Below are 24955 nucleotides of genomic sequence, written 5' to 3'. Positions count from 1 at the left end.
TTAATCATGGTAGTGTATACTTGAAATGTCAGCGCTCAGAAGGCCTCTTTAGGCCTCATGAGGCCAGCTATACAACAAAACCCTATGTAAAAATAAAACAGTAAAATAAATAAGGGGAGGGGCTGGGTTGGGAGGGACAGGGGGGAATGATGAAAGTGGTGATATTGATCAAGAGTCATTGCACTTGTCAACTGATTTGTTGAATGGTAACCCATTTATTCAACTAAAAGAGAGTAAAAATATAATTTAAAATAATTATAAATAAAAATAATTGTAATGAAGAATAATAATATAATATTTGAAATGTTAAAATAGTAAATAGGCTAACCATATATGGTATCCATCATTTAGCTAGAATTTTCCCATTACTTTTATTATTCTATTCTAGTTTGACTCTCCCAATGTGTAGCTTGAGTGCCAACGCCATTAGACTTACGTTTTCTAAATACTGGCTAGATTTTCTCTGACATATCTACTCTACCCAGGGTATCTTATTTGTATTTAGTTCTATCTCTCTAAGAAACTGATGTATCTATTACATTTCCATACATAATCCATAAAAGGGTAAGTAAAAATAGTTAAGAAATTTTCTGTATTTTGGATCCACAAAAGTGCTAATAAATCTTAAATAAATGCATTCCTAAATTATAAGGTGTCAGAAAATGTAAGGAATAATTACAAAGCTTCTCAACAAACACTCATTTGTAAAATAAGGCTTAAACATTAAGGCAATTGGAAGAACTCAATATTTTTTTAATAAAATGTAGCACATACAAAAAAAATTACTACACTCCTAAGGTTTTTAAAAGTTAAAAACAAACGCCTTACCATTGTTAGTGTAAATGGATGGTTTTCTAATGCAGACACACTCGGACAATGTAGAATAATGTACTGAAAAAGCAAAAAACATCATTTTAAATGACCAATTGAAGAAGCTCAGCAATTCTAACAAGGTGATATCTACTTGCTTTGCACAAAGATATTGATTGACTCACCTGGCCAGGTCTTGCTTTAAAATTTTCTTTGACCATTCGAATTTCTATGACATCTGAGGGATGACTAATAACAGAGACAATGGTGACAGGCTTATTGCTCCGGAGGCACCTATAAAGTCTTTCAGCACAGTAGAGGCACAAAGGTCCAGAAATCCAAAGCCACGTCTAAAAGGATAAATGTTACAATAACTCTTTAAAGAATACCTGGATTGTCAAAAAATGTATTTTCTGTTTGATGGCTTATTTTCCTCATTTCAGTAACAATATTTTAATTTATATTTTCACAGTCATAAAAATGAATAAGAGATAGTAGATGATACCTGCAATTAATCCAATGAAAAGTAAAGTATACAATAAGAGAATTGTTGAGACTCAACCCAAGTCTATTCTCCAAGTGAGTGCCCTTAATAGTGAAGAATTTGTATGTGTGTGTGTGTGTGTGTGTGTGTGTGTGTGTGTGTCCATACTGGGACTTGAACTTAGGGCCTGAGCACTGTCCCTTAGATTTTCTCTTAAAGCTGGAGCTGACCACTGGAGTCACAGTCTGTATTTTGCTAGTAAATTAGAGATAAGATTTCCACCAACTTTTCTGCTGACACTGGCTTTGGGCCACAAGCCTAAAGAACTAGGATTCCAGGCATTAGCCACCAGTGTCTAGCAATAGGAAAGTATTCATCCTTCCATTCTCCTTTCTTACACACAAATATGAGATGTATATACATAATGCCTTCCCTTAAAAAAGAATTGTTGTTGTTGTTGTTGGTTGTGAGGCTTGAACTCTGGGCCTGGGCACTCTCCCTCACCTCAGCTCTTCAGCTCAAGGTGAGCACTCTACTACTTGAGTCACAGTGCCATTTCCAGTTTTCTGGTAGTTTTATTGGAGATAAGAGTCTCACTTTTCCTGCCTGGACTGGCTTTGAACTGCAATCCTTAGATCTCAGCCTCCTGAATAGCTACGATTACAGGCGTGAGTCACTAATGATGGCTAAAAGATAATTTTAATTTTTTTATTGTGAAAATACTGTACAGAGGGGTTACAATTACATGGGCAAGATAATGAGTACATTTCTTATCAAGCATTGTAGCCTCCTCTAAAAGATAATTTTTAAAAAGCAAACCCCCATATTTATCTGAGGATGACTTTAAGATTAAAAAAAAGTACCAGTCTAAAGTTCAGTAAAAACAAAAAAGTTCTAGATAATTTTTGTGAGGCTTGAACTAGGACCCTGGGCTCTATCTCTGGGGTTTTTTTGCTCCAGGCTAACACTCTAGCATTTGAATCATAACTCCCCTTCTAGTTTTCAGTGGTTATTTAGATAAGCATCTAAGGAATTTCCTGCCTGGATTGGCTTTGAACCATAAGCCTCAGATCTCGGCCTCCTGAGTAGCTAGGATTACAGGTGTGAGCCAAAGGTGCCTGGCTGCTCTGGGTATTTTAATTCATCTAAAATGTATGTAAATGCATAACATAAATTTTACAAGTTACAGGAATGTATACATATGAATGTTTTGTCAAATAGGATATTGTAGGAAATTTTTTTTACAGATTTTCATTCTATGGACTAAAAATACCTTCATGTAAACACTGTGACAATTTAAACAGGGAAGAAGAGAGCTCTAGTTACATGGAAGTGAATACTACCTGTGTCTCCCTTGGCTCTTTGAGTCTCTAAACTAAACTGAATTTTATAGATCACTACTTAAAATCTTATGTGCATAGCTTCAGAAGGCTTTCCTCCTTTGTTGAGGATAGAGCATGTTTCTCTACACAGTGACATTTAGCCTGGCAGTAGATGAAGAGAAAGCAGGACAGGGAGAGCCTGTTGCATAGTACCCATGAAACCTTGCAACATCAGGTCCCAACTTCCTCATATGGGACTCTCCATACTTGCCTTTTTTAATATTCAGCACTCGTTGAAGCTCGTAAGTTTTGATAACAGTAAACTCTAATAGATAATCAGAGGATTATTATTAATAGCAGAAAATTAGCATACTTCTTCAAAAGTCATCAACAAACCAGCTGGTGGCTCATGTCTGTAATTCTAGTTGTGCAGGAAACTGAGCAACTAGAGGCTGAGCTCTAAGGATCATAGTTCAAAGCCAGTTGGGGTAGGAAAGTCCATGAGATGCTTATCGCCTATTAACTATCAAAAAGCTAGAGTGGAGTTATGGTTCAAGTGGTAGGACACTAAATTTGAGCACAAAAGCCCAGGGACATCACCCAGGCCCTGAGCTCAATCCCTAGGTCAAGCACACACACACACACACACACACACACACACACACACACTCCACAAGTCATCAATAATTTCATTCCAGTCTTTCATTTCTTCCTCCCTTGTAAAGCAAACTTTGACTCATATATCAGTGCCTGGTGCAGTACATACAGAATACACAGTGTGACCCATACATGGATATATAAGGGAGACAAAGAACTTAATGGAAAAAAGCCAGGTACTAGGGAATGTTTTACTATGGGAAAAAATTTAAGACACAGGTTTGCAGGCAACTTTTACTTACTAGCTTGGAAGCCTCAGTCAAGGTATTTATGCAGTTAAGCTGTATTTTGTCATCAGCAAACTTAGGATACTAGTGTGAATACTGAAAGAAATTATGCCTATGGAAAATTTCAGCATAGTTCTTAGCAGATAATATTAAGCATTTAATAAAATTCATTTTACTATTTATTATTTATAACATTATGTATTATATGAATAGTTAGCTTAGCATTGTTTTTAATTAAACTGCTTTTCTCCATGAATTGGGAAGATGTATTTGTTAGCTCTCTAGTAGCAATCCCTAATAACATAGCATACAAATATTATATAGCTAGGCAGAAATGTTGTATATTCTTAAATATCAAAAGTCTTTTGTCTTGAACTGTTAAATGGTCACCATGGACTTACAAGTAGGAACTGGACATCAAAGCATGTGAAACAACAGCTTTAAAAATGTTTAAATTGATGTTGGTTAATTGTATGAAACCATAAACTTTGCAGAGACAGAATACAGCAGGACTCTGACCTGTGGAAAGTTAGCTTGGAACCTGGGCTCTTCCACACAAATCTTCACAAGTGTGTTCTGATTAGGCTCTTCCAGTGTGGAAAACCCTCCCAGTGAAGAGTCAGGAAAATATTGTGGGAGGTTCCCCAGTAAGACTTCCTGGTATCGAGTTCGGTTGAGATTCATACAGCCAGGAGGATGGGTATCTAAATTAGTCTGGTACTTCAACAGTCCTCTAAAACAATAACAATAACAAACAAATAATGAAAAAGAGAGATGAGAGTAGAGTGCTTAGTGGCTCATGTTTGTAATCCTAGCTACACAGGAGGCTGAAATCTGAGGATCATGATACAAAGCCAGCCTAGACAGGAAAATCTGTGAGATTCTTAGCTCCAATTAATCAAAAAGCCAAAACAGGTACTGTGGTTTGAAGTAGTAGAGCTCTAGCCTTAAACACAAAATCTCAGATACAGTACTCAAGCCCTGAGTTCAAGCCTCAGAACTGGTACAAATAAAAGAGTGAGATAGAAACAAATTGTCATCAGAGGACATGGAAAAGGAATTTTTTAGCCTGGGGTTGAACTCAGGGACTGGGCACTGTCCTTGAGCTTCTTTTGCTCAAGGCTAGCAATCTACTACTTGAACCACAGTGCCACTTCCAGCTTTTTCTGTTTACATGGTACTGAGGACTCGAACCCAGGGCTTCATGAATGATAGGCAAGCACTCTACCACTAAGCTACATTCCCAGCCCTGGAAAATTATATTTTTATTGCTGGATTTCCTTGTGTGTCATATTTAGGAGAAACTAAAATCTCTTATAAATGTAATACATTTTTTTCTAAAAACTAGACAAAAATCATTGCCCTCCACAGGCACACTACAAATCCATGACAGGTGAAAACACATGCAATCTTTCTAAGTACTTTTGAATTTTCAGACTCTACTGAGCATCTTCTACTGGATATTCATATAATCATAAACACCACAAATTTTTACTTCAATAAACACTAGCATGATGACTATCTGGCTGTATCTCTAAATAAGAGAAATGATGTGGTCTTTGTCCTCAACAAGCAAGTCACTTTCCTATGGAAACTTGCATGCTGGCAAAGGTTGTCTAACTCTGTGCTATAGTTGAAAACCACATGTGGCTCTTGAACATAAAAATGTGGCCAGTATAAGCAACAAATTGAATTTGTGTGTGTGTGTGTGTGTGTGTGTGTGTGTGTGTGTGAGAGTGTGTGTGTGAGTGTATGCACACAACCGCATATGTGTGCACACACTCAGGCGCATGCAAGCATATACCAATAATGAGGCCATGTGCTGTCCTTTACCTTTTTCACTTTAGGTGAGTGTGCTACAACTTGAGTGGTTTATTCCTGGTATTTTGCTAGCAAATTGTAGATAATTGTCTTATTGACTTTTTTGCTCAGGCTGGCTTTGAACCAGGATCCTCAGATCTCAGGCTCTTGAGTAGACAGGATTACAGCCATAAGCCACCAGCTCCCAGTAAATAAACTAAATTTTTCATTTTACTTCAAATGAAATTTGAGGATACACAATAGATCTAATATGAAAGCATGAACATTACATCAGTGAAGGAGTGTAATTGTTAATGTCATCTAGATGTATAATGCACTGTACAGATGGGTGATGAACTTTGATTATACCATTTTGGAAAGTCCTTTCTAGAGAGCTAGGTGAGTGAAGAATGTTGAGCTCCAATTAGTCTAGAGCAGGAGAATGATTTCAGTGTTGGGGAACAAGCTGAGCCAAGGTGAGTCCGCTCCTTTGTTGGTAGAGGAAACATGTCCAGGGAATTCCCATCTTGTCTCTCTGTTCTCACTGCCCATCCCCATCTCCCCTCAGCATACTACTTACACATAGTAGATCTCTTCTGCATTACCTAATAATTGATTTTAAAAACAATAAATAAGTACATTATTTGTTCCATACAAGAAGTGTATCTTGAAATCAAAAAGGGACATTCTACCAGGCACTGATGGTTCATGCCTGTAATCCTAGTAAGTCAGGTGGGCTGTGATCTGGAAATGGAAGTTGAAAAATGGACATGAAAATCTGTGAGACTCTTATCTCAAATTCACCACCAAAAAGCTAGAATTGGAGCTGTAGTTCAAGTAGTAGAGTGCAAGCCTTGAGCACAACAGTTCAGGGATATCGTCCAGCCTCTGAGTTCAAGCCCCAGGACCAAAAGTAAAAAGGAAATTCCTTGTGTGTACTATAGCTATCACAAATAACTGACCAACTTTTTGAAATAAAAACCACAAGGAGAAAAGATTTAGGAAATAGGAGATCTTGAGCAGGCACACAAACTTTGAGGAGTTAGAAATGCTTAGTGTTAATTCTAAGACTCCTTGTATTATATTCCCAAGGAGAAAAATCTGAAGAATCTGAGGACTGCCAAGTATTCTTCTATCATGAGACATAAATTATAAAGCATCAAATAAATGGCTTAAATGCCATTGTTTTGCTCTTATGAAAACTTTAACATGTGCCTTCAACATTCTACAACATTACAAAAATACAGGTGTGTTACTTATTTTGTTTTTCTCTTAAATGCCTTTTATGTATCCTATTGCTGGCTTTTTAATTGTTTGGATGATTTTTAGTGCCTGCCTGTGCTAATGTTATAGAAAATAATATAGTACCTTGGATGACATATAGTAGTTTAAAACATACAAATAATAAAATCACAAAACATACAAATTCTGAACATAAATATTACAAATTATTCCTGGGACTATAGCTCACACCTGTAATCCTAGACACTCAGAAAGCAGAAATCAGGGGGTGATGGTTTGTGTCCAATTGCTGCTAAAAGTTAGTGAGACCACATCTCAATCAATAAAAAGCTAGGCATAATGGTGTATACTTGTCATTCTACCTGGCAGTCCAAGCTGGCCTGAATAAAAAGGGGGACCATAATAAAAACAATTACAAGAGACAAATGAGGGCTGGGAAGGTGGCTCAGTGGTAGAGCGCTTGCCTTGCATGCATGAGGCCCTGGATTCGATTCCTCAGCACCACATAAGCAGAAAAAAAAAAAGCACTGTGGTTCAAGTGGTAGAGCCGCTAGCCTTGAGCTGAAGAGCTAAGGACAGCGCCCAGGCTCAGAGTTCAGGGCCCACGACGGACCCCCCCCCCCCCCCAAAAAAAGAAAAATGAGTGGGAACATAACTAAAATGAGGCCTGCCTATCAAGCACAAGGAACTCAGTACTATCTAAGAGAAAATCCCAATTTAAGCATTTTGTTTTTTCCCTTCCCCTTCCCAAATTAGAGAAGTGTATATACAAGATGCAGGGCACCGACATCAAATACAGTGAAAACAGGGGTTATACCTTGAGGGAGGAATATACAAAGAAAAAAAAATCACATGGTACATTATAAATACGTTAGAAACAATAGCAAGAAAGAAAAAAAAACCAATTGTGTCCCTATCTTGAGGTTCATTTCACTTAACATTATCTTATCTGGCCATATGTACATAGCTTTTGACCTTTTCTGTTTGTCCCAGACAAATAAGGGAAACCATGGGACCTATGTTTCTTCGGGCCTGGCTTACTTCACTTAATATAATTTTTCCCGTCTTTCCTTTTTCTAACAAATGGGGCGACGTCATTCTACAGGTTGACCCCTTGTAACAATGAGATTTACAAGACACACTATGTTGTAAAATGAACTTTACAATTGAGGCAAAGCGGGGGATGTATTTGTGGAGATGGGAGGGAAGGGATGGTAGAGGAAAAACAAAGGAGGAGGTAACAATGCTTGATAGGAAATGTACTCATTACCTTGCTTAGGTAACTAACCTCTCTGTACAGTATTTTTACAATAAAAAAGTATTTAAAAAAAGGAAATCCTAAAATAAAAAATACCACACCAATCAAAAGAACAATCACAAAACTAGTTTCTTCTACTAACCTATAATATGATTTTCTTTATAGTAAAAATGTAACTTTTCAATATAGTTTGTTTTACTTTGCTTGAAGGAGAAAGAGAGGAGAGAGAAAATAACATCAGAAAACAAAACCAAATACTACATTTGAATGGTATATTTTACATCTTAAAGTTAATCACCACAAGTCTCTGCTCCACTGGAATCCACTAGGATATGTTCTCATGAAGGTCTGTCTTGTTTCATGGCTATTTTTCTAGCACCAAAAGAGGAGTCTCTAAGTGTTCAGTATTTGTTGAATACTTACTTTGTGGTTGAAAAGTTATTTTAACACACAATTGTTGTTGAATCACATAATTGAGGAACCACTTTTTTCACAAACATTGACTTTTTAATACATTTTTCTATTTTCAAAATTATAACTAGATATTAACAAATGGTTCTTAGTAAAAAATAAGTTACATAAGTGCACTGACATTTACAATGTTATCACTAATTGGATCTACTATTTATGCCATTTGCTCTCACTAGTAAACACTGCTAAATGCATCCTCCAATATCAGATAGCCATGCACTGAGCAAGCCAATCCTGCCCTGAGCAGACAGTTATCAAGGTTGTCAGACTACCTGCTAGGAGCAGCTGAAGGCAGAGTGCTTTCCTAAGCCAGGGATGCTGAATTCCTCAGGGAAATCCAGATTATTAAAGTGTCTTCTCCCTTTGCACATTCCTTGCCTAGCCCAGCAAAGGCTGGATTCTTGCTTTTGACATCTGAGTCTTCTATTCATGCAACTTAACCACAGCAGGAATTATGCTTAATTCTTAATGGCAGTGCTGCTCAAACTTAGAAGCCAGTGCCTGCATCGAGAGTTTCAGTTGTATGCTAAGACAACAGGCCCTCCTCTTTGGAAGGCCATGTCATTGGGTCCATGCTCTGATATCACCATTCTAAACTGCTAATACATTTCAGTGAAGAAGCTCTGCATTTTCATGGTACAGAGGGAACTTTGAAATCAAGTAGACTCAATTTGTACATGACCAACAGATCTGAGCACCAAAGCACAAAGAATGAGGATCAAATCTCACAGTGAAATATACCATTTCACTGTTTCCTCAACCAATAAGGACATATATGATTGGTCCTCACTACTTACAGACACATAAAGGAAAAGGGATTGACTTCCTATAAAGAACAGAACATATAAGCATTCTTTATATCTTAGTATTTCAACTGCTTGCAAGCTTAAGGAAAAAAGCAGCAGGATTCCACATTTCATTTTAACAAACCCACTAATTTTCCAAAATAGTTCCTCAAATGAATGCAACCTGAGTTCCTTTTCCTTCTTCCACTTCCTTCTTACCCTATTATTCCTGTAGAAGCACTTGTTAAATAAGCTCTCGGGAAAAAAAAAATTGAGATGAAAATTGTGCGAGCAAAGATTTGGTCTAAAGCTTGATGTCTCTGTCTTCAAAATCTGGAAAACAAGCATAATTGGTAAGATTTTAAAAATTTTAATATAATGAAACTGTTATGGGAGAAAGGTATGTAGGGGTTATATTTAAAAGATCCAGTTCCTCAAAACTTTTATTTTTCCTATGCATGAATAATTGGGGGCTGGAATTGAAGCTAGATGATAGAGCTTGGGCCTAGCATGGATGAGGGTCTGTGTTTGATTCTCCCTATGAAAAAAAGTGGGAAGACCAGAAAGTGAAATAAAACAAAAAGAGCTAGGCACTGGTGATTCTTGACAATAACCTTATCTACTTAGGGGGCTGAGATCTAAGGATCAAGGTAAGAAGCCAATGAAAGCAAAAACAATCGATGAGACTCTTATTTCCAGCGAACTACCAGAAATCCAGAAATGAAGCTGTGGTTTGAACGGTACAATACCAGGCTTGAGTGAAAAAGCCAAACAAGAGCATGAGGACCTGAGTTCAAGCCCCAGTTCAGGCACCAAAATAAAAAGAGAATATTTCTTTTCCTCTTGGGATTCAATTTTTTTCTTCTTAGTTACAAAAAGCAATAACAAAAATATGCCAAAATATAACCAAAACAGTTAAGATTTGGAAATTATATAACCAAAATAGAACCAAAGCAGTTAAGATTTGGAATTAATATATTAGTTGTCATTATCTAAATGATAATATAGTAACTATAGTAGTACTACCTAATTATGGCTAACTACAAGTGGTAATCACAAAATACAAATTTAGCTACATTTAAATAAATATACAGATGATTGTCATGAGTAGACATATTACTAAAGGAAAGCAGAAGAGCCTAGGAGAACCACACATTCCCCTCTGTGCATTCAACAATACCATTCAGTTAAATCCAGAAGACACTGAGTGAGTGATGAGGTGTAAGAAGGATATCAAATATGAAAATGGTTAAGAATGTGGAAGAAACACTGTACCTTCTAAAACACTTCCGTTTTCTTGGTGTGTACCACTCTGCTCAACTCATCTACTCACATTGGACCTCACAGATGCTTAAGGGAGCAAGAAGCAGAAAACATTGGCCATTCTGCAACTTACTTCCAACCTCTGACTCCCAACTCCGAACTACCTAATGCTTCATGCAGTGCACAATATTCCTACACCTCTAGATAGAGTGTTTGTGTGACTTTCTCTTCCCTTGAAACATTTTTAAGAAGCTTATATGTATGTTCTTCTTTTCCTTTTTCTCTGTTCAAATCTCATTCCCCTTACTTTATGTCTCCCACATTGGCAAGTGCGATTTTGAGATTGGCAATAAACTTTCAAAGGTATAAACAGCTCTGTTTGCGAAAATGGAGATTAACTAAGAATGTTTTACTCATTAATTCCTCATACAAAAGTTAGAAGAGAATAAAACAAATGAGTATGCTCTAGATTTCTGAGTAGCTATCTGAGAGCGACAGTTAATCTCTGCACAATACACAAAGTACTCCAGAATTAATTATAATAGCTTAATTTCCTAGTAAATTAACTGATAAAAACAGAAAGATTTATATGGAAAATAAACACACACATATACTGCTTAATTTTTATCTCACTTTAGCTCTAGGAGATGTAACTGTTTCTCATTTTATAAACCAGGGAGCTCCATATAAAATTGCTCATGATCACCCTAGTGGTTTTTTAATAATCCATCCTATTTTCTCTCCTTTCAAATATAGGAAATTTTTTAAGGGAAGGTATCAAAACCTAATGTCATTTTTTAGATTTGTCATTTACTATAAAGTTTTTGTATTTTATTATCAGATAACAATGTCATATATTTTAAAAAATGTTATATATCAGCACCCCAAAGACATCTTCTTCTAACCCTGATTTCTGAGAGCACTAGATTTTGCTTTCAAAATTTCAGAATCTATGTTAACTTGTAGCAAAATTAATTACCTTACTAAAAATGTTGTAAAGATATCTACACATATTTACAAAGATAAATTGAAAAGCTGTCCTAGATTTTTTACATGACAGGTAGTATTTCACTCAGAGGCAAGGACACTTTTCAAACTGAATCAATAATTTAATGCTTCATGCTTTAAATGATAAATGCATAGACTCTGGGGTCAGACTTCAGAGGCTCAGTTGTAGATAGCTTCTCCCCACCCCACCCCCAGCCCCCAACTAGCTAAGTCGCTTAATTTAGTCTCCAGACTTGTTTCCTTATCAGCAAATTAGATTGATAGCACAACTTACACATACAAGAAATAAAACCTGTATACGTGTGTATATGTGTGTCAGAGGGAGAGAAACAGAGACAGAGACAGAGGGAGGGAGATAACCAAAGTGCTAACAGTCGCAATCATCTTTACCTTTGGGAATTACTATGACAAGTTTTGTTATTTCCCTTGAAAGTAATTAATGTAATTGTTAAACTGATCACTGTATTTATGTTTTTCTCATTCTAGTAGCCTTTTTGTGAGAAGAAAATTGCCCCTGTGATTTTTATATTCTTCTCAATCCAATGTTTTAACTTTGGATAAATTTAAGAAGGAAATATAAAATGTGTAGAGGTGATATTGTAAGTTTCTAAATAGAATCCATCTTCAAGTGGCTTCAGTTCAGTAACTTCTTGGGACCACACATACTTTGGTGAATCTAATGAAAACTGTAGGACCTCTTGCCTCAAATCTAAATACACCCATGAACACACATGTACTTACAACGTTTGTGTGTGCGCATTTCAGGCATTCACTGATCCCTTGAACTGATTCAATGGTTCCTAGGGTCCAGGAGGTAAAGTACTCCAAGTCTGTGAAAGATGTGGGCTCTAGGTACCAGAAATAATGGACACTTAAATTGATAATATGTGTACCAGGTTCATTAAAAAATTAGGCATTTGTGAAGAATTAGAATAAGTTACTATGGGAAGTTGCACTGTGGCTCAAAGTGGTAGAGGACTAGTGTTGAGCAAAAGAGCTCAGAGACAATGCCGAAGCCTTGCCAGGTTTCAAGCCTACATCCCACTTTCAAATTCCATGACTGACAAAAAAAGAAGGTGCTATTTAACAGTGACAGATAATACACAAAAAATAATTTATCCATATCATAAACACCCAGATCCTTAGCCTTGCACCTATCATGGTAGTGGGCTTCTAATTGAAATCTCTGAAGAAGAACATAAGCAAATACATAGTGCATGTTATTTGGGGATGCGAATTCCAAGGACCAATACAAAACTTCACCTGAGCCAAGGGTTCCTTTTGTGATTCGGAGTCAAGACCTACATCATACACCATCCATCAGCCTCCAAAGAACTTTCCCCAGTCATATGTGTGTGTGTTTGTATTCAATCCATGTTCTGCTTTACTGCATGCATATTCAATTATTAATAGTATCCTCTTTCATTCTCAAATGTCTAGTATGGACAATAAATTGTATAATATTGCTAATCTAGAGAAAATGAAAGAAAAACTGGAAAGACAGTGTAAGAAGTTAAGAGATTTTCTCCCCCAGGGATGGAGTGTGATTGACAAGCATGCACACCTTGGGTAAGCTGTTCATTCGGCCCCATTCAAGCTCCCATCCCACCTTCTAAGAAGCACAAGTGTCACTCACCAACAGGAAAATGTCAAGCCCTTTATTCTGCCACCTCAGTGGTAGTGAAGAGAGACAGCAGATGAAAGTGACTTTATAAGATAGGGGAAATCAGCAAACTTTAGAATTTAAATACATTGTTCAAATCCTGACAATAACTGTGTATCATTAAGATTGTACTTCTGAGGGCAAAATGGAATGAGGAGCTACTAGTTCAAATCATCACAATAAACTGCCTCACAAATATTTGTCTAACCCTAGTTAACTTCTTAAGCCAAATCTATAAAGCCAACACTGCCCATGGTTCATCAATGTTCCTGTAAAAAAAGGCTGTCCAGGGGATGGGAAGGTGGTTCAGTGGTAGAGTGCTTGCCTTGCATGCATGAGGCCCTGGGTTCGATTCCTCAGCACCACATAAGCAAAAAGAAAAAAGCCGGAAGTGGCACTGTGGCTCAAGTGGTAGAGCACTAGCCTTGAGCTGAAGACCTGAGGGACAGCACCCAGGCCCAGAGTTCAGGCCCCACAACCAGACCCCCCCCCCGCAAAAAAAAGGCTGTCCATTCAATTGTCTCTGGTTTAATCACACACATAGAAAACCTTTTTTTAAGTGCTTTAGAAAACATGTAGACCAGATATTGATCTATGAGTCTTGCCAACAAATGGTATCCAGTGGCCAAGAACTCTGTTTAAAAGAGTAAATCAAACTTGCACATCCATGGCCAAGTTGTGGAAACAGCCCAGATGCCCTACAATAGATGAGTGGATTCAAAAAATATGGGACCTAAACACAATGGAATTTCACACAGCCGTTAGAAAGAATGATATTGCCATTTGCAGGGAAATAGATGGACCTAGAATAAATTATGTCAAATGAGGTAAGCTAAGCTCAGAGCGTCAAACTGTGCAAGTTTTCTTTCATATGTGGAAGCTAGATCTAAAATATACTGGGACATGATAAATTATACAGGACTCTTGGCATTCCCACACAGTGAGACCAAAGGATGATACCCTTAGGAGAGGAAGAGAAAGGCAAAATTCATGTGTGCATCTGATCATACAAAATAACATTTATTGAAATGAACTACAAAAAATAAAAATAAAAGAGTAAGTCAGGCATCAATCATATATTGGAGAATAGTCCGAGTCAAGCAGAGTTGCCACAAAATAAAAACAAGAAACTTACAGGGCACTAGTGGCTAATGCTTGTAATCCTAGCTACTCAGGAACATGAAATCTGAGGATCATAGTTCAAAGCTAGCCCAGTCAGGAAATAAGACTTTTAACTCCAATTAACCAGCAAAATAAAGCCAGAAGTAGTGTTAGAGCACCAGCTTTGAGCAAAAAAGCTAAGGGACAGCGTGAAGTCTCTGAGTTCAAATCTCAGTACTGACAGCAGAGAAGGGGAGGGGAAAAAAGGGAGGGGAGAGAAGAGGAGGGGAATGAATATCTAACTAATAGCCACCCTCTGTCCAATCCTAAATTTTACATTGGAATGGAAACCTAAAGTCAAATAAATAGATTTAACAACTCCACTTTCCTCATACAGTCAAAGGCTAGAGAATAAAATAATCTAAATAAATAAAGATCTGTTTAAGTTACCAATCATGATGCAAAAGGCAACTTAAAAAGACTTAACTACTTTATCAACAAAAAAGAATAGTCTAGAAAAACTGGAAAATTTGCTAATAGTAACTGTTCCAATACTAGAAGCACAATCTGCATTGCTTTTTTTCAACTAAAATTAAATGATTATATTTGTATTGTGCTTATGTGTAAATAGTAAATAGTATATTTGTGTATAATACACTGAAATAAGGTATATGTGTGTATGATATATTAAATAACACACACTTCATCAGAAAAAGCATTATCAAGTTAAAACATGTCTTATTTGTGGGGGGGGGAAGATTGGGTTGGGGGGCAGGAGGAGGCTGGGAAGGGATGTGAAGGGTAAACAAAGGAGGAGGCTGCAATGCTTGATAAGAAATGTACTCATTATCTTGCCCATGTAATTGTAACCCCTCTGTACAGTATGTTCACAAAAAATTAAAATTAAAATTAAAAAACACATGTCTTATTTGTTACTAGTGAAAGGGAGCAGAAGAATGTAGGAGGGGAGGGAGGGAAAATGTACTCAAATACTTTAGATTCATAAGTGAAATGGAACAAACAAACATCAGAGCCTGCTTTGAAAAAGGTGAAGGAGAACAGGGAAGGGCATCATAATCAAGATGCATGATCAAGATGCATTGCATACTTAAGTGGACATGTTAAAGTAAAATCCCTTTGTATATCTAATTAATAATCATTTTAAAAGAAGAAAATAATTGACTGTTGAATTGCAAAAAAATATTTTTTCGAACTTTTCACTTAGCAATACAGAAAGCCAAATAGTGCATAATTAATAGAACTATTCAATTTTTGCATCTTGCCTGGCACCAGTGGCTCTCACCTGTAATCCTAGCTACTCAAGGAGGATGAGATCTGAGGATTGTGGTTCGAAACAAAGGAGGAGGCAACAATGCTTGATAAGAAATGTACTCATTACCTTGCTCATGTAATTGTAACCCCTCTGTAAGGTATTTTCACAATAAAAAAACTTATTAATAAAAACAAATAAAAAATAAATTAACTACCAAAAAAACTGAAAGTGGAGTTTGTGGTTCAAGTGTTAGAGTTCTAGCTCTGAACAAAAAAGTTTAGGGACAACACCCAGGACAGGCGCGTGCGCGCGCACACACACACACACACACACACACACACACACACACACACAAACACACAAATTACATTTTGTCTTATCTGACAGGAAGAAAGGAAAGAAAATAGATATATTAAAAACCACAAAAGTCTAAATAATAACCTTTCACACCTCTTAAGATGAAATTCTCAGAAGAACTAGCCCTCAAAAGCACATAGCCTAGAAGTGAAATTAGGAGTTTTTACATCAAAGTGCCTGGGTTTGAATCTAAGTTCCATCACTAGGTATACTTCATCAAGTTTCAGTTTTTCACACATATAAAAAGGTAATAAAAATTGTATTTAACAGTGGGGGACATAAGATATTTGAGGAATTTTGAATTTACACTTGAGGTATGGAGAATGCATTATATAATTTCATTTTAAAGTATGGCAACACCGGGCTGTAGTGTAGCTTAGTGGCAAAGGGATTGCCTAGAAGGTTACAATGCTCCAGGTTCGATAGCCAGTACCACTAAACACACACACACACACACACACACACACACATTACAGAAACACCACCATATTTGTGGATTTGTTTACGTGCAGTTTTGACCAGCTGTGGTTGAAAAAATTAACAAAAATAAGAAACAGAAAAATAAATTTCAAAAATAGAAATATTTCACTCTCAGCCATGTATTATACAGCTCAGTTGATCCTGAATAACTCTGTCTCATGTATTGCCAGCTGTGCTTACGTCCTTCGAGCTGCTGCTTCCCTATTGTTGATTTTGTGAAAGTCTGCCTTCCAAAATGTAAAGCAAAAGTGAAGGTGCTTACTTAAAGTGATAAAGTAAAAATTTATGGTTTGTGGAAAGGCAACCCATGTTTAGTACAGAAGTTGGGCAGTGTCTGGGATAAATGAATCAAACATCCACAGAATTGGAGATCAAGAGAGTCAAATATGATCCACTTTTTGGCAAGAAGTATTAATGTTTACACAGTAATTTTGTGACAATGTAGTGTACTTTGTGTGATTTCAAGTTATGTTGTGCATATGACAGGTAAATTTGAGCAAATTTATTTTATTATTTTTGGTCGGTCGTGGGGCTTGAACTCTGGGCTTGGGTGCTGTCCCTCAGCTCTTCCGCTCAAGGCGAGGGCTCTACCACTTGAGCTACAGTGCCACTTCCGGTTTTCTGGTGGTTTATTGGAGATAGGAGTCTCACAGTCTTTCCTGCCCAGGCTGGCTTTGAACCGCGATCCTCAGATCTCAGCCTCCTGAGTAGCTAGGATTACAGGTGTGAGCCACCGGCGCCCGGCAATTTGAGCAATTTTAGACTACAGAACTTTATATCTCAAGGATCCACGATTTTCCTCAGAGGCAGGCTCCTTGAAAGTACATACCTGTGGATACCAAGGGTACTCACTGAGCAATCTCTTCTTCTTACTGGTCCATCTATGACCACGGGACCAACAAATTATATAAGCCTTCTGAAGTAAAATCTAGAAAGGAACCAGTAACTCATGCCCATAAACCAAACCACTCAGAAGGTGGAGATCTTGAAGATCATGGTTTGAAGGCAGCCTGGGCAGGAAAGTCCATGAGACTCTTATCTCCACTTAACCACTAAAAAGCCAGAAGCAGAGCTGTACTAAAGAGCTAAAGGCCTAGCTTTGAGCACAAACGCTCAGAGACAGTACAAAGCCCTGAGTGAAAGCTGCAGAACTAGAATAACAACAACAAAGAACTAACAATGGTCTTAAATCTCTCCTTAAATTTTCTTGGAGAGATGTCTGAGAAGAAAAGTAGAAATGCCCAGTTGTGCTCTCAGGTACCCCTGTTTCCTCTTGATGAATAGTACACAGTGACCGAACTGTAAAAACATGCCTGCATTCACAGAGTCCAGCACCTTGGATGTAGTGGGTTCCTATAACTGAAAGCAAGCCTTGAGAAGACCCAGACTTTCACCAAGACCCAGATTCCTCAGAAGCACAAAGTCTGCCCAAGGTAAAGTAATTAGAACCTTCCCAATAAGCCTTCTCATCCTAATATTCAGTTGCTATGTGGTGAGTGAGAAGAATGTAGGAAAAGATTCCTAAGCAACTATAGTAACTGGCACTGAAAAAAGCTCCTGGCACTAACTTGTAGTGCTCTGTTTCCTGTCCTGTGTCTTTATGCCAGACCTAAGGCCAGTTAACCACAGATCATTGTTCCTGTTAAGTGTAAAAGTCAAGCCAAACCTCTATGTCCATGGCCAAGAAGGTATAAACATATAAAAATAAACCCTCTTATGGTACATGACCCCTTGTTTAGGGTACAAATGCTTGAAGAATTTTGTAGAAAACAGGATGTGGGGCTGGGAAGGTGGCTTAGTGGTAGAGTGCTTGCCTTGCATGCATGCCTTGCCTTACAGGCCCTGGGTTCAATTACTCAGCACCACATAAGCAGAAAAAGCTGAAAGTAGCACTGTGGCTCAAGTAGTAGAGTGTTAGCCTTGAACTGAAGAGCTGAGGGGCAGCGCCCAGGTCCAGAGTTCAGGCCTCACAACCGACCAAAAAACTTAGTATATTTCCATTCTTTTTTTTTTTAATTTTTGACAGATACCTGTCTTCAGCCTTTGTAAATTTTTGTTTTACCTTACAACAATTACTACCTTAAGGTGTTTTTATAAACCTATAATTGGTAACATCTTGGTTTCACAGTGGCAAGACAGTTTCTAAAAATAAAATAAAATAAAAAACAATAATAGCCAAGTGCCAGGGCACAGGCCTATAATCCCAGCTACTCAGGAACCTGAGATCTGAAGATCCCAGTTCAGCTTTAGGCAAAAATTTCATGAGACCCTTATCCTTAACTAGCAAAAAGTGAGAAGTAGCACTGTAGTCCAACTGGTAAAGCACCAGGCCTGAGCAAAATGTTAAGAGACAGTAACCAGTCCCTAAGTACAAGCCCAAATATAAATGGAAAATAAAAAACACAGAAAAATCTCTTACTTTCTTTTAGAAAGTAATATGGGGCTTTTAAAACTATGGCATAATGGAGGAAGCAACTCTTCTGTTCAATTTAAATATATACTTTTATATTGGTTTTGTTAAATTACACGAGCTAAATATAGAATTATGCCTTTCAGTATTCACAGCATTAACTTCAAGACACAAAATTCTTTTACCATTTCCTATAAAAATTCTTCTAGGAGCATCTTTCATTAATCTATGTTTAAGCCCATATGGTTTGGGTATTTCAAAGAAGTCTTTTTTGAAACTTACCCTGACACATGCAACATCAGCAACATGTAGAAGATAAAGAAGAGGTTGTGTGTATACCAGAAGATGTCATAGCTGGAAACTCTGCAAACAATTCAGAAAATTTCAATCCCATTTACATTCCATCACACTGAAAAGAATATATATTTGTGGCAAATATATCACAACTTTAAAAACTGAAGTATTAATTTATTTGAGATCCATCTATTAATACCAAAAAATAAAACTACCACATAAAACTTACAGAAATTACAAGTAACATTTTTGTTCTTATGGAAAAATGGCATGTTTCAAATGAAGACACATTGAAAGAGCTGAAATAGGGTACATATTTAAAGCTGTCATGTAGTTCAGTACTGCAGGTTCATGTTTATAATCCTAGCTACTTAGGAGGCTGAGATTTGAGAGTAAAGGTTCAGAGTGGGCAGATAAATCTGAGAGGCTCTTATCTCCAATTAACCAAGCAAAAAAGTTGAGGAAACTAAGATGTGTGTCAAGTTGCCGAGCATCAGATTTGGACAAAAACACTAAGCAAGGAAGGTTGTATCAGGTAAATTTCCTCCTGAACTATATTTTAGGGTTGTTGGACAGCTCATTTGTTTCTTTAATGAATTCACTAAAGTGATTCTGAAATCCAGGGACACACTGTAACAGAGGAATAAAGGGAAAGGTGTGCCTTCAGGATTTTTAAATAGCAATCATTACATATTGACTTCTCCAAATCTCTACATATATTGAGTTCTCAGTAAACTTACAAGGACTTTTTTTCTACTATCAGTTTCTCATGATTATTAGATATCTATGCTTTGTTGAATATTTTCAACTCATTCAGTTTTCAAACTAGAGTTAGTATAAAAAGGTTTTCATATGTTATATTTTATTATCATTTTCAAAATTGTATTTGCTAATAAAAGTAAATTTTTTCCTTCTCTTTTTACAAATTCTAAATAGACAATTATATCTACTTTTCTGGAATTAGTGAAGATGCATTGCTATATTTTTCCAAATAATTTCACGTTTCATTTTTGAACATATGTAAATAATATCAGAATTAAAAGTAAAATCAAGGTATTTTTTCTGATTCTTTTTGGGTGAAAATAATGTACAGAGGGGTTACAATTACATGGGCAAGATAATGAGTACATTACTTATCAAGCATTGTAACCTCCTCCTTTGTTTCCCCTTCCCATCCCATTCTCACCCCGCCCCCCCCCAAACCTCTCACCCCACCAAAGTTGTAAAGTTCGATTTCGACATATAACTTGTACGTCTCATTATTGCAATGGGTCCACCTGTATCCCTATTTAAATTATTTGTTTTTTTCCTTCCCCTCCACAAACTATAACAACATCAAATACAGTGAAAGCAGGGGTTATACCATGGGGAAGGGATATACAAACCAACAAATAAATCATCTTATAAATATGTTAGAAACAGGGCTGGGAAGGTGGCTCAGTGGTAGAGTGCTTGCCTTGCATGCATGAGGCTCTGGGTTCGATTCCTCAGCACCACATAAGCAAAAATGAAAAAAGTCGGAAGTGGTGCTGTGGCTCAAGTGGTAGAGTGCTAGCCTTGAGCTGAAGAGCTGAGGGACAGTGCCCAGGCCCAGAGTTCAGGCCCCACGACAGGACCCAAAAAATAAATAAATAAATAAATAAAAAATAAAAATAAATATGTTAGAAACAATCGCATGAAAGAAAAAAACATTTCAATACATATCTTAGGGTGTATTTCACCTAACATCAACTTATCTAAGCTTTTCTGCTTGACTCAGACATATACTAGTTATTGCAAATAAGGGAAACCATAGGACTTATGTTTCTTTGGGCCTGGCATACTTCACTTAATTTTTTTCCAAGTCTTTGCATTTCCTAACAAATGGTGCAATGTCATTCTTTCTGGTGGAGGCATAGAATTCCATTGTGTATATACACCACATTTTCTTAATCCATTCATATACTGAGGGGCATTTGGGTTGGTTCCATGTGTTAGCTATGGTAAATACGGCTGCAAAAAACATAGTCATGCTGGTAGCTTTAATGTGGTCATGTTTGTGAACATCTGGGTAAATATCCAAAAGTGGGATTGCTGGGTCATAGGGGAGCTCTATGTGGACTCTTTTGAGGAACCTCCATACTGCTTTCCAAAGTGGATGAACAAGTTTACACTCCCACCAACAATGTAGTAAGGTTCCCTTCTGTCCACATCCCCTCCAGCATCTGTTGTTATTAAGAGTTCTTGATTATAGGCATTCTAACTGGGGTGAGGTGGTATTTCAATGTTGTTCTGGTTTGCATTTCTTTTATGGCTTGGGAGGTTGAGCATTTCTTCATGTGTCTATTGGCCATCCTTCTTTCCTCTTCAGAGAAGTTTCTCTTTAAGTCTTTAGCCCATCTATTTATTGGGAAGTTGTTTCTTTGAAGATTTGTTATTGGTGGATTTAATTTTTTGAGTTCCAGGTATATTTTAGATATGAGACCCTTGTCTGTTGTATGGCTAATGAAGATCTTCTCCCAATCTGTGGGCTTTCTATTGATCTTGCTAGCTATGTCCGTGGCCATGCAGAAGCTCTGCTATTTCATGCAATCCCATTTGTCCAACCTTTCTTTGATTTGGTGTGTTTCTGGGTCTCTATTAAGAAAATTTTGGCCTGTGCCAAGGAGACCTAGGGTTTCTCCTATACCATCCTGTAATTTTTTCAGAGTGCCTGCTTTGACTCCGAAGTCTTTGATCCATTTGGAGTTGTTTCTGGTGCAGGGTGATATATAAGTATCTAACTATAGTTTTCTACAAGTAGATGACCAATTTTGCCAGCACCGTTTACTGAAGAGGCTGTCTTTCTTCCATTCTATTTTTTTAAATTCCTTTATCAAAAATTAGATGGTTACAGGTCTGTAAGATAATTTCTGGGTTTTCAATTCTATTCCATTGGTCCTGAGGTCTGTTCTTGTGCCAGTACCAAGCTGTTTTGATTACTATGGCTTTGTAATATAGTTTGAAATTTGGTATTGATATTCCTCCAGCACTGTTCTTTCTGGTTTTTTTTTTTTTTTTTTTTTTTTTGCTATTCGAGGTCTTTTATTGTTCCATATGAATTTTTTTATTGCCTCTTCTATTTCCTTGAAGAATGAGGTTGGAATATTGATCGGTATTGCATTGAATATGTAGATAGCCCTAGGAAGTATTGCCATTTTCATGATGTTGATCTTTCCAATCCAGGAGCATGGGAGTTTTTACCACTTTCTAAGTTCTGTTTTGATTTCCTTTTTCAAGTTTTTAAAGTTGTCTTCATAGAGGTCCTTCACTTCTTTGGTTAAGTTAATTCCTAGGTATTTTATTTTTTGTGGGGCTATTACAAATGGAGTTACTTTCCTGAATTCAGCCACACTTTTCTCATTGTTGGCATACAGAAAAGCCATTGATTTTTGAGGGTTAACTTTATACCCTGTTACTTTGCCAAAGTTTTGAATCAGCACCAGTAATTTGGGAGTGGAGTCTATGGGATTCTTTAAATACAAGATCATGTCATCTGCAAAGATGGAGAGTTTTACTTCTTCTTTCCCTATTTGATCTCCTTTATGTTTGCATCTTGTTTTATTGCTGTAGCTAGGCATTCTAATACAAGATTGAAGAGAGGTGGAGACAGTGGACATCCTTGTCTTATTCCTGAGTTAAGAAGAAATGGCGTTAGTTTTTCACCATTAAGTATAATGCTGGCTGTAGGTTTGTCATATACAGCCTTTATTGTATTGAGGAATGTTATATGGATTCCTAATTTTTCCAGAACCTTCATCATAAAGGGGCATTGGATCTTGTCAAATGCTATTTCTGAATCTATTGAGATAACGATGTGGTTCTTATCCTTGCTCCTGTTGATGTGATGAATAATATTAATTGATTTGCATATGTTGTAATGAATAATATTAATTGATTTGCATATGTTGAACCAGATTTGCATCCCTGAAATGAATCCTGTTTGATTGTGGTGGATGATTTCTTGGATGAATTCTTGAAGTCGATTGTCCAGAATTTTGTTGAGAAGTTTTGCATCAATGTTCATCAAAGAAATGGGTCTATAGTTCTCTTTCTTTGATGAGTCCCTGCCTGGTTTTGGGATGAGGGTTATGATGGCTTCATAGAGTGAGTTCGGTAGTGAACTTTCTTTCAATGTCATTGAAGAGTTGGAGGAGTATTGGTGTGAGCTCTGTTTTGAAGGCCTTGTAGAATTCCACTATAAAGCCATCTGATCCTAGGCTTTTCTTTTATGGGAAGTCTCTTATTGCTGTTTCTATTTCAATGCTTGATATAGGCCTGTTAAGATGGTTTAACTCATCTTGGTTTAGTTTTGGCATGTCAATATCTGCTAGGAAAAGGGCCATTTCTGCCAAGTGCTCAAAATTATTAGCATAAAGTTTTGAGAAATATTCCCTTATAATGTTTTGAATCTTGGTTGTTTCTTTGGTGATGTTTCCATTCTCATCACAGAGTTTATTTATTTGGGTGTGTTTTCTTCTTTTTCTGATAAGATTTGCTAAGGGGCTGTCCATTTTCTTAATTTTTTCGAAGAACCAACTCTTTGTTTTGTTGATTCTTTCTATGTTTTTTTTGGATTCTAATTCTTTTAATTCTGATTTAATTTTAATTATTTCTTTCCATCTACTGGCTTGGGATTTATCTTGCTGCTCTTTTTCAAGGAGCCTCAGATGTCTCATTAAATTGTTGGTTTCAGATCTCTCCAATTTGTTGATGTAGGAACTCAGAGCTATAAACTTGCCCCTGAGTATTGCCTTTGCTGTGTCCCAGAGGAGCTGGTAATTTGTGTGTTCACTTTTGTTGAATAGCATGAACATTTGAATTTCCTTTCTAATCTCTTCCATGACCCACTCATGATTCAGCAGTGTGTTGTTCAGCCTCCATGTGTTACAGGATTTTCCTTGGTGGCTTTTGACGCTGAGTTCTAATTTTATTCCCTTGGATCTGAGAGAATGCAAGGTATAACTTCAATGTTTCTAAATTTGGACAAGTTTGCTTTGTGCCTAAAATGTGGTATATTTTGGAAAATGTTCCATGTGCTGCTGAGTAAAACGTGTATTCTGATGCTCCTGGGTCAAATATTTGGTAGATGTCTGTTAAATCTAGTTGGTCTATGCAGTTGTTTAGATCTGCGGTTTCTCTGTTGAGTTTTTGCCGAGTCGATCTATCTAGTGGGGAAAGTGGTCTGTTAAAGTCCCCAACAATTAATGTCTTTGGATCTATGTGGGATTTGAGGGAAAGTAGTGTTTCTTGGATAAATTTGGTGCTCCATTGTTTGGCAAATAGATATTTAGAATTGTAATATCCTCCTACAGGAGAGATCCCTTAATTAGTATGGAGCAACCTTCTTTATCTCTTCTCACTACTTTTAATTTGAAGTCCAGTTTTTGTGATATTAGGATTACAACTGCCACCTATTTATGGGGGCCATTTGCTTGGTAGACTTTGTTCCAGCCTTTCACATTGAAAATGTGTTTGTTTTTATGGACAAGATGTGACTCCTGAAGGCAGCATATAGTAGACAGCCTATTTCATTTAATTGGAGAGTTAAATCCATTAATATTGAGAGATAGGACTGAGAGGTATTTGGGAGATCCTGCCATTTTATCCACCTTCTTGGGGGCTGCAGCAACTGTGTTCTTTTTATGGTTCTTGGATTCTCAGTTTGGGTGTGGTTTCTTGGCCTTTATTGTGGTCTTGTTGGTCTTCTATATGTAGGACATCTTTAAGAATCTTTCGTAAGGCTGGTTTGGTGGAGATATATTCTTTCAATTTTTCTTTGCTATGGAAGGTTTTTATTTGACCTTCGGTTATGAAGGAGAATTTAGCTGGGTACAGAATTCTTGGTTGATAGTTGTTTTTCTTTAGGGCATAGCATACATCATTCCAGGCTCTTTTTGCTTTGATTGTCTCTGCTGAGAAATCTGAGGTAATTCTAATTGGTTTCCCTTTATAGGTGATTGATCTTTTTCTCTTTGACAGCTTTAAGGATCTTTTCCTTGGTCTGAATTGATCCTGTGTGGATTATATTG

The 24955-nt window shown here is 37.0% G+C and overlaps 1 protein-coding gene across 2 annotated transcripts in view; it reads right to left on the bottom strand.

The window, feature by feature from the left end:
• The window catches only part of Nox4 (NADPH oxidase 4), a 189159-nt gene that overhangs the window by 91782 nt on the left and 72422 nt on the right, over positions 1-24955 (bottom strand). For both annotated transcript variants that reach the window (XM_042688089.1, XM_042688082.1), the window contains exons 8-11: positions 18894-18974; positions 4020-4233; positions 996-1160; positions 829-891 (exon numbers count right to left, since the gene is read on the bottom strand). In XM_042688089.1, coding sequence (XP_042544023.1) covers positions 829-891; positions 996-1160; positions 4020-4233; positions 18894-18974 — 523 coding nt within the window. The remainder of the gene's footprint in view (positions 1-828; positions 892-995; positions 1161-4019; positions 4234-18893; positions 18975-24955) is intronic.

This window comes from Dipodomys spectabilis, unplaced genomic scaffold (assembly GCF_019054845.1).
Source record: "Dipodomys spectabilis isolate Male_0828 unplaced genomic scaffold, ASM1905484v1 ptg000003l, whole genome shotgun sequence".
Lineage (NCBI taxonomy): Eukaryota > Metazoa > Chordata > Mammalia > Rodentia > Heteromyidae > Dipodomys > Dipodomys spectabilis.
Note: the sequence above shows the minus strand (reverse complement) of the source record. Positions and strands in the feature narration are given on the sequence as shown.